The sequence below is a fragment of the Arvicanthis niloticus genome, chromosome 24 (genome assembly GCF_011762505.2).
Source record: "Arvicanthis niloticus isolate mArvNil1 chromosome 24, mArvNil1.pat.X, whole genome shotgun sequence".
NCBI lineage: Eukaryota > Metazoa > Chordata > Mammalia > Rodentia > Muridae > Arvicanthis > Arvicanthis niloticus.
Genome location: NC_133432.1, coordinates 24,306,251 through 24,316,917, shown reverse-complemented (window position 1 = coordinate 24,316,917; position 10,667 = coordinate 24,306,251). Strand labels below are relative to the sequence as shown.

At 51.6% G+C, this 10,667-nt stretch overlaps 1 protein-coding gene across 1 annotated transcript in view; it reads right to left on the bottom strand.

The window, feature by feature from the left end:
- The window catches only part of Castor2 (cytosolic arginine sensor for mTORC1 subunit 2), a 42,441-nt gene extending 31,791 nt beyond the window's left edge, over positions 1 to 10,650 (bottom strand). The window contains exon 1 of the mRNA XM_076923070.1: positions 10,246 to 10,650. Coding sequence (XP_076779185.1) covers positions 10,246 to 10,358 — 113 coding nt within the window. The 5' untranslated portion in view covers positions 10,359 to 10,650. The remainder of the gene's footprint in view (positions 1 to 10,245) is intronic.
- Between the last annotated feature and the right edge of the window lie 17 nt (positions 10,651 to 10,667).

Here is a 10,667-nt window from a genome sequence, read left to right as displayed (position 1 = left end):
TGCTCTCTGTCCTTGCTACCATACAGCCTGGCTGCACAGATCACCTGTGCTGGGCCGGAAGCAGCCAGACTCCTCTGGGGCTTCCATGTGTACTCATCACCTGCATCCCTCTCCCGATCTATCCATGCCCACCCATTCCTGTTCCTTACCCATCTGTGATGCACCTTCCCCCGCCCCTAGCACCTCCTGACATCTTCCCACACTGAGCTGATCCTGATTTAGATGGAGTTGCCTCTTCCAGCAAGCCTGACCTGTTTGCAGCTCTTGAGCCGTAGGAAATCGTGGATGTCCCACTTCAATGACCAGCGACTTCCAAAGGTAGAGGCAGGATCTGTGCTTAGCATCGCCTCGAATCAGAACAGAACTGGATGCATAAGGAATTGGCTCCATACATGCAGACTGGCATCAGCCAGCACTTGTTGACGTAGCATTCTCTCTGTGATGCTAAGAGGGAACCAGGCTCCGTGTGTGTGTGTGTGTGTGTGTGTGTGTGTGTGTGTGTGTGTGTGTATGTGCGCATACACCTTGGGCACTGTTACTCAGGAATCATCCTCCTTGTTTGTCTCTTTTTAAAAAAGAACAGTCATGTGTTTATTTAATGCTTGTGTTCGGTCAGAAGCCTGCAGGAGTCTGCAGAGGTCAGAAGATGGTGTCCTAGAACTGAAGTTACAGGCTGTGGTGAGTTGCTTAGGTGGGTGCTGGGAACCGAACCCAGGTGCACTGAACTCTATACAAGAGCAGTAATCACTCTTAAATTGCTTTCTTATGTGTGCAGTGTGTTGCGTGGAGTCATGCTTAACTTTTTACATGGGTGCTAGGGATTTGAACTCAGGTCTTCATGCTTCCATAGCAAGGACTGTTACCCACTGAGCCATCTCTCCAGCCCCCTATCTTTCATGTGTTAAAGATTAAGTTTTTCACTGGGATCTAGGCCCTTCTGTTAGGAAGAACTGTCTGGTCAACAAACTCTGGGGTCCACCTGTTTCTGCCTCCCTAGTACTGGGATTATAAGTGCACATCACCACTCCTGGATATTTTTATGTGGGACCTGGGGCTTGAACTCAGGTCCTTATGCTTGCATGGCAAGCACTTTACCCACTAAGCCATCTCTCTGGCACCTTGTTTGAGGTCATTACATTCTCACTGCAGCTTTCGCAATGAGCATGTCCCCGGGCTCTATATGCCCAGTTTACAGATGGGCAGGCGATAGCACTGACAGGGCAGGTCAATGTCTTAGCCACGACCCTACTTGGCAGCTGTGGTTGTCTTGAATTTCCCTTGTAAGCTTCCTGGGGCTAGCCCATCTTTCCCTAAATGCACCAGGGCAGTGGCCTCAGTTCAGTTCACAGAGGAAAGTAGGATCCAGTCATATTTTGTGTAGTTTTAAGCTTTTCTTCCATAACGCCCCTTCCCCCTCCTCCAGGGTTTCTCTGTGTAGCCCTGGCTGTGCTGAAACTCATTCTGTAAACCAGGCTAGCCTTGAACTCACAGAGATGTATCTACTGTCTCCTGGGTGCTAGGATTAAAGGCCTGTGCTACCAGCACCCAGGACCACAAATACTTCTTTAGTCAATGGTATCTACCACAGTTTGTAGGCAAGAATTTAATATAGCAGTAATGCCCGGACTCTGCACAGGGCAGTGTGAACCAGAGACCTTAAATGTATGCCCAATCCAGGTGGCAGGTCTGGGGTTTCCCATAGCTATGGGATGTTCAAATGAAGCGGGCTTCTGTTTTGTTTTTGTAGCACAGGTTAGACTAAAGCTCACACTCCTCTTGCTTCAGTTTGCCAACCCCTGGAATTACGGGCCTGTGCCCTCATACTTGGTAAGAAATGTGCTTTCTAAGGTGGCGCTTAAAGGTAACAGACTCGGACCATAAAGGGCTTGCCATGCAAATGCTGAGGACCTGAGTTCAAATTCCCCCGCACAGAAATCAAAAGCCAAATGTGGCGGTGCCTGCCTGTGATCTCAGATCTGGGGAGGTGGAGATTGGATCCTCAGGGCTCACTGGCCAGCCAGATTACTAGAATTGGAGAATTCCAGCTTTAGTGAGAGACCATGTCTCAAAAATAGGGTGGAGAGTGATAAGGTACTGGTTGTGGGCCTCTGGCTTCTAACTATTGGGACAAGAGGCATGTACCACCATGGTAAAGCGCCTGTCTAGAATCCTCTAGTGAGGGCTGAAGGGGTGCCTCAGGGGTATTGGGTCTGCCTACAATTCCTCCAGTGAGGGTTTGAGGGTGTTCTTCAGTGATAGCAGGCTTGCCTAGAATCCCCCAGTAAGGGGTTGGCAGTATGGCTCAGTGGTAGAGCGCCTTCCTAGAATCCTTCAGTGAAGGACTGGGGGCGTGGCTCAGTGGTAGAGCCCCTGCCTAGAATCCCCCAGTGAGGGGCTGGGGGCGTGGCTCAGTGGTAGAGCATCTGCCTAGAATCCCCCAGTGAGGGGCTGGGGGCATGGCTCTGGTACAGCACCTACACACATATATGCACACACAAGCATACACCAAACAGAAAGACAGACAGATAGACAAAAAGGTAACAGCATGTTGCCATCCAGTTGTGGCCACAGCTATCAAGAGGTTCCTAGTGACAGGACCCAGGCCAGCTGGGGCACCCGGCTGGGTACTCAGAGTGACCTGTTATGGTCAGGGGGCTCACATGCTGTGTCCCCAAACCTCCCCACACTGGAGGTCACCCTCCATCACCTAGATGTGCACACCAGTCAAAGAATCCTGCTCATCTCTAGGCTAGAAATGTTCATGGACTCAGTCCCACCTTAAAGGGGTGAGTCCTGATTGGTCCATGATGGGGGGGGTGTTGCATAGTCATGTGACACAGGTGAGGAGATCTGTGCAAGGCTTAGTGGAGCATGGGCCTGTATATTTTATTAGAGGACAAATGTTAGAAGTCACAATGCTGGCTCTAGCTGGGTTTCTCACAGTGTGTAATGAAGCCCACCCAGTTACTCCAGAGGGTCCTGTATTATAAGAAAGGTCCTGATGACATGATGACATCATCACATAACTGCATTGAATGACACTGAACAGTCCAGCTCTTAGTGGGGTTTTGTGTTTTTGTGGGTTTTTTTGTTTTGTTTTTTGGTGTGGCCCTGGGGGTGTAACCCTTTCAGAGTGAAGTTAAGCCACACCCCCAGCCCCTCATTGGGGGATTCAAGGCAGGGGCTCTACCACTGAGCCATACCCCCAGCCCCTCACTGGGGGATTCTAGGCAGGGGCTCTACCACTGAGCCACGCCCCCAGCCTCTCACTGGGGGATTCTAGGCAGGGGCTCTACCACTGAGCCACGCCCCCAGCTCCTCACTGGGGGATTCTAGGCAGGGGCTCTACCACTGAGCCACGCCCCAGCCCCTCACTGGGGGATTCTAGGCAGGGGCTCTACCACTGAGACATGCCCCCCAGCCCCTCACTGGGGGATTCTAGGCAGGGGCTCTACTACTGAGCCATGCCCCCAGCCCCTCACTGGGGGATTCTAGGCAGGGGCTCTACCACTGAGCCACACCCCCCCAGCCCCTCACTAGGGGATTCTAGGCAGGAGCTCTACCACTGAGCCACGCCCCCAGCCCCTCACTGGGGGATTCTAGGCAGGGGCTCTACCACTGAGCCACACCCCCAGCCCCTCACTGGGGGATTCTAGGAAGCTGACCTACCACTGAGTTATGGGCCCCACTTGTTACTGTTAGATTTTAGGCCCGTGTTCTACTGGGGAGCTACACCCCTATCCTTTTTTTCTCTTCATTTTCAGACAGGGTCATATAAAGCTGGTCAGGCTGCTGTTAGACTCCTTTTGTAGCTCAAGCAGGCCTTGAACTTGTGATCCTCCCGCCTCCTCTGTATTTGAATGGCTGGCTTACACCATGGGGCCCAGCATAAAGCTTTTCTCTTTAGTTTACTCTCTTGACAATTTCATACACGTATTTAATGTGCCACTGTCATTTTCAAACCCCATTCTCGTCTCTTGTTCTCCTCACACCGAGCCTTCTCTCTTTACAAACACCTTACCCCTCATCCACTCTGCCTACTTCCTTAGGGTCCATCTTAAACGTTCCTTCACCTTCACAACCTGTGGGTTGTGACCCCACTGTGGGGGAGGGGAGGGGTGTCACACATCAGGCGTCCTGTCTATCAGATAATTCACATTATGATTCATGGCAGCAGCAAAACTACAGCTATGATATAGCAATGAAATTAATTGTATGGTTGGGGGAGGGCGTCACCAGAGCATGAGGAACTGCATTAAAGGGTCGCAGCCTTAGGAAGGTTGAGAACCATGGGTCACTGCTTCCTAATTCTGCTCAAGTAACAACCTGCCATACGCTTGTCTTCAGGGTTAGAAGCGTCCATGCCAAGCACAATTTTTAAACAATTTTATCATATTGTTTAAATTATGTGTGCCTGTGTGTGTATACACATGTGAGTGCAGGTACCTATAGAGGCCAGAAGAGGGCGTCAGATTCCCTGGGTCTGGAGTTACAGGTGGTTGTGAGCCACCCAATGGGAATTGAACTTGAGTCCTCTAGAAGAACAGAATGTGCTCCTAGTAACTGAGCCTTCTCTCCAGCCCTCCACCCCAGAGCATTCTCATATCCCCACTACCCCTCAAGATCTGGTTGTAAGACGTCCTCCATTGGCTTTAACATTTGGCACTTGAACACAACTCATGGCACTGTTTTGGGAGGTTGAAGAACCTTTATGGAATGGAGCCTCACTGGAAGAAGTGAGTCGCCGTGGGCAGGCCTGGAAGCTTGTAATAGCTGGGTTCCCACTTCCTGTTTGTCCTCTGCTTCCTGGTATGCCAGGATGTGAGAAATATTAGCGATGTTCCTGGTTATGATTGTGGCCCGTGCCTCCCCCAACCCTCTGTGCGGGCCTGCCTGGCGGAATAGAGTACGGTCACACTGTGAGTCAAAGAGACTTCCTTTGTCAAGCTCTTTGTCAGGCATTTTGTCATAGCTCTGAGGAAAACGTCTCCTTCCCACACCATACTGTATACAGTGATAGAACTTATTTTCATGTGTACATATGGGGACATGTATATATGTGCATGCATGCACATGTGTGTGTATGCAACATGGAGACCAAAGGTTGGTGTCGGGTTATCCTCTTCCATTTGCTTCCCACCCTCCCTTTTTCTTCCCCACCCCCTCCCCTTTTCTGAGTCAGAGTCTCTTCTAACCCTGATGTTCATTGCCCTCCTACCCCCACCTTTTAAAGTTTTATTTTTTATCATGTGCAGTATGCATATACATGACTGCAGGTCAGAAGACGGCATTAGATCTCCGTGAACAGGCATTACAAGTGCTTATGAACCGCTTAATGTGGGTGCTGGGACCCGAACTTGGGTCCTCTGCAAGAGTAGCATGTGTTCTTTGCCACCTCAAGCCGCCTCTCAAGCCCCCAGTCTATTTTTTTTTTAATGTAAGTACTGGGGATCCCGACTCAGTCATGCTTGCATGCAGGTGCTTTACCAATGGAGCCATCTCCCTAGATCTAAAAAAGCTACACTTGACTTAGCCATACATTGTGAAGAGGTAAAGAAACTGAGCTGCAGAGACCAAGAGGAAATAAACCTAGGTGTACCATACAGCTTAAGCCAGGCGTGGACGCTCGCTCCTAATACTTAAAGGATGGAAAAGAGCAGTTATCCCAAGTATGAGGTCAGCCTAGGCTATACAGTGAGTTCCAGGAAATGGGGGTGTGTGTGGGGGGAAGGCAGAGAGAGAGAGAGAGAGAGAGAGAGAGAGAGAGAGACAGACAGACAGACAGACAGACAGACGGGGGGGGAAGAGAGAGGAGCAAGGCAGGCAGAGGGACAGTGAGATGAAGAATGGAGAGGAGGAGGGAGAGAAGAGAGATACAGAATATGATGGAGAATCAATGAATGAACATACTTTGACTGAATGTATGGGGACTTGAACCAGGCTGCCCTACCCTTGTCCTGATCATGTTGTTTTGCATGTGCTTAGGGACCTTGTGACGGATTTCAGAGAGCTGACAGTATCTCTGAGGAGGTGGGGGGGGGTGTTTGGCCGACTAAGGAAAGATCCACCCGAGGACTACTGGGTTAAAGAATCAGAAAAATGAAGAAGTTGGATGGGGTACTCCAGGCCTTGGGAGGATGAGGCAGAAAAATCCTGAGTTCAAGGCTTGTCTTGGCTTCAGAGTGAATTCAAGGTCAGTCAGGGCAACTTAGTAAGGCCAGGTATCAAAATAAAAACTAAAAAAAGGCCAGAGGTGTAACTCAGTGGTAGAGTACACTTGCCTAGAATCCCCCAGTGAGGGGCTGGGGGCGTGGCTCAGTGGTAGAGCACCTGCCTAGAATCCCCCAGTGAGGGGCTGGGGGCGTGGTTCAGTGGTAGAGCCCCTGCCTAGAATCCCCCAGTGAGGGGCTGGGGCGTGGCTCAGTGGTAGAGCCCCTGCCTAGAATCCCCCAGTGAGGGGCTGGGGGCGTGGCTCAGTGGTAGAGCCCCTGCCTAGAATCCCCCAGTGAGGGGCTGGGGGCGTGGCTCAGTGGGAGAATGCACTTGCCTTGTATGCAGGAGGCCCTGAGTTGAATCCTCAGTGCTGCAAAAAAGAAAGAGGGCACAAGGGAACACATGAAGGTCAGTGGTTTGGTTCTGTGTCTTGAATCTTTCTGAACTGCAAGCAGAAAGGCTAGAGGCACTTCTGAATAGGACCCTCCTCTGTAACCTGCGCTGGCAAAAACAGAGCTTAATCCACAGAGATGTAGACTCAAATCTTGGGCTCGGTCACTGATCTCATGACCTTGGGCAAGTTAATCCCTGAGCCCCAAGTGCCTTCTTTGTAGAAGCCATGTCACCAAGTTCTCAGTCCCCGTATATGTTAGGACATATGCCTGGACTTGTAGACCAAGTCCCCCTTCCTACCGAATTCCTACTAAGATCCTGCATATAACCTAAAGCCTCCTCCTTCAGGTGGACCCCCAGGCTGCCCTGGCCGCTCTTCCGTTTCCTCTCTTTCTTTATTCAAAATTATGCACGTACGTTTATAAATGTGCAGGTACCTGCAGAGGTCAGAAGAAGGCATTGGATCTCGTAAAGCTGGAGTTCCTGGAGGTCGTGAGCCATGTGGTCTGGGTGTGGGGAAACACTCTAGGTCCCCGGCAAGAGCAGCAAGCAGTCTTAACTGCTGAGCCATCTCTCCAGGCCTGGGCTTCCTTTTTTTTTTCTTTTTTTTTTTTTTCTTTCCTATCCTGCTGGACCATGTTTCTTGACTTCAGCTTTCCAAACTATGATTGTGTCTTGCCTTCCCGGGACTGGGTGCTTAGCTCTGCAGAGGGAGGGCTAGATCTATCTCTACATAGGCTAGCCTGTGTCTACACTGAACTCAGCTGCACCCGGGAACCAACTGAGTGCCTTCTAGTACCATATTCTACCTGCTCCACCCCAAGGAGACACCTGAGAGAGAGAGAGAGAGAGAGAGAGAGAGAGAGAGAGAGAGAGGGGAAGGAAGTGACTAAGTCTGTGAGGAGGGTGGAGGCAGGAGAGTGCAGTGCTTGGGGAGGCTTCGGGTGACGTCACTAATCTTGAGGGCTGAAGTGGAACTGACAGGGGTGTAGGGGACATTCCGGGAAGAGATGAACGATGTACAGATGTGAAGAGGGAAGAGACAGCAGGCGAGTGGCTGTTAACTAGTATATCTGCTTGTGGGAGACGGCTAAAGACAAAGATTCTGGATCTAGGTTCCCCAAAAGGCCCTGAACGCCACAGCAGGGGGCTGGCCCTGAAGAAACAGGGACTGAAACAGTTTCAGCAGGCAGTGAGATGTTCCAGGGAGTCACTGTTTGGGGGAAGGTCAGTGCTAATAGGAAACCTGGACCACAGAGGAGGGGAGAAGAGTCAAGCATCACTGCCTGCGTGCATGGCTCGCTGCCGTAAATAACTTAATAGCTGGACACCCCCCACTCCTTTTGAGACATAGCTGTTTTTTTTTTTTTTGTTTGTTTGTTTGTTTTAAATATGCATTGAATGACCCAATACCAGCAAGCAGCTCCTTGAAAAAAGAAGTGGGCCTGGCTGTGCTATGTCCATTTCACAGAGGGAGAGAGAGGGAGAGAGAGAGAGAGAGAGAGAGAGAGACAGACAGACAGAGACAGAGACACAGACACAGACAGATAGAGACAGTGACCCGGCTTGGGACACTGGGGCTGACTCCAACGCCAAGCCACGCCTGGACTCAGAGTGCATAAGGGCAACAACTTGTCACTCCCAGACCAACTATACTCAGCGGTTTCTAGAGTTAGAGCCTGGAGACAAGGAGGTGACCTTTGACCCCTGAGTCATCTTGCAACTGGACTGGTCACTTGGACCTATCCTGGAAGGGAGGAGGGGTCAACCTACAAGGGGACAAGGTGTTCCTCTGGTCAGGTAGGCCAGTATGAGTTTGTCTCTGGGCCTCAATTTGAGCCCTTCAACTTGGACCCTGGAGTGGCATGTGAGGGATATTCCCCCCCCTTACACACACACACACACACACACACACACACACACACACACACACGGCCAGTCCCTTCACCAGGGCACACGGAACAGACAGAGCCAGCCTTTCTCTTGTCTTTCTTAAAAAAAAAAAAAAAAAAAAAAAAAAAAAAAAGTTCCCCTAAAAAACCCTCTTTTCTCCAGCCTGAGAAAGAAAGGAGGAACCAGGAGGCTGTCAGGGGCTATTGAGGCCAGAGGCTGGGAATCTGTTACCTCCAGCCTCTGAGTCCTGGGGATTGCCTGCAGAGTGGGCAGAGGGCAAGTGAACATAGGATCAGAAGGCAGTGAGGAAGAGGGGCTTTTTGCACTTGGGGGGTGGGGAGGGAAGCACATTCAGAACCTGAGCTGTTAGCTTTGTTTTCAAATGACCTGTTTAATGATTTACCTGGGGCCATCCAAGGAGCAAGGGGGTACTTGGGCAAGGGAGGTAAGGATTCCAAACCTCTGGTCCCTGCAGATATGACAGCCCTCAGAGAAGAAAGTAAACAAGCGAAAAGCTACCTAGCTGGCTGCATCTTCTAAACAATAGCCCTGACCAAGCTCAGAAATGTTGAGGTCAGGTCCCTAAGGCAAGAACTTTTAACAGGTCCTTCCCCCTGCGCCCAACCAGTCGGAGCCAAGACAGCAAGGGAAGGGCAGGAGGGAGGGGGGGTGTGTTTGCTGTCAATTTAACTTAATCTTGACCTGAAATGTATCCATTCCTTTGGCAAGGAGGCAAGAGCATCTCTGCTTCAAATCTCCCCCAAACCAGACTCATCGTAATGGTACGTGAATGAGGGGTTTAAGTTAATAGTAGCTTGCTTCAATTCCCACTCCATAAGGGGAAATGGGCAATTAAAAGAAAAGGTAGCCCGACTCTAATCCAACAGGAGTTTATGAAGTCAAACACACATCTAGCAATGGGGAAAAAAAAAATCTAAGATTAAAAAAAAAATTGTTTTTCTTTTTCTTCTTACCTCCCAGGGCCTTCCACTATTTTTTCCCCCTGCAACATCCAAGCCCAGGCCCCAGGCGGATCCATAAACACGCCTGCTCCTCCCCTTCCATGGTTCAAAATCCTCCCTCCCAGCCTCCCACTTCGTTGGACCCCCAAAGAGAAAAGAAATCAACGACCCTGACCCTGCTACCCCTCCCCCGCTGCCTGCACCCCTTCTCCCCTCACAGGCACCTGGAGATAAACATCTACTAATGATTTTATGATTTTTCTGTTCTGGGGTAGAGCGAGCTCAGCGCCATCCCTCCCCGCTTGCCAATGGCTACAGGGGGGCCGGCCCAACCGGGAGGAGGGTGGTGGTGGTGGTGGTGGATGGATGGGGGGATGGGGCGTGTTTAGTTTGTAAATTTCCTCCTCCGAGTCTCCACACCTGTTTTTCATTCATTCATTCGTTCATTCATTCATTCACCGATGCATCACAGAGGCCATTTAGGGAGGTTACTAGGGATCTCAGGGAAGGGACTGAGATGGGGGGGGGGTGTTGGGTGTTGGTGGCGGCAGTTGGAGGCGCAGTGGGGTGGGGGCTTCTAGGTGGAGAGGACCCCCCAGCTAGAGAGCACAGGGGTGGCTTTGTCCGATGCAGGAGAATAGCAGAGATGGGGGGGGGGGGATGAAGTTGTTTTGCACTGCGTCCCCCCGGGTGCGCCTCTTTGTCTGTCCCGGGGCGGGTACCATGACCCCCCACCCCGGTCCCCCGTCAGCTATCCCCTCGCCCCTTACTCTCTTTCTCTCACCTGGTCTTGGAAGACAGGAAGGCAAGTTTGATGAGGCCGTAGGTGAAGAGCGGGATACTCTCCTTGGCGACGCTGGCAACTTGCAGCCGGTGTTCCAGAATGTGCAGTTCCATCGTCCGCCCAGGGCTCCTCCACGGCGGATCATCCGCGGTGGCCCGAGTTGGGGGGGGGGGGACGGGGACGAGCCGCGGCCCCCGCCCCCTGCGCGCCCCAAGCCGTGGGGCAACCGGCCCAGGGAAGGGGGCCCGGAGCTCGATGCCGGGCTGATTCGTACTCGATCCAGAAAAAGGAAGCTTGGCAAGTTGCAAAAAAAGGAGGCCTGGGGAGGACCTGCGGGGTGCAGCAAGCTACGGGGTGGACAAGCAAACAGCGCCCGGCGGAGCGCGGCGCCCGGCGCAGCAGCAGCTGGTGTTCGCTGTAAC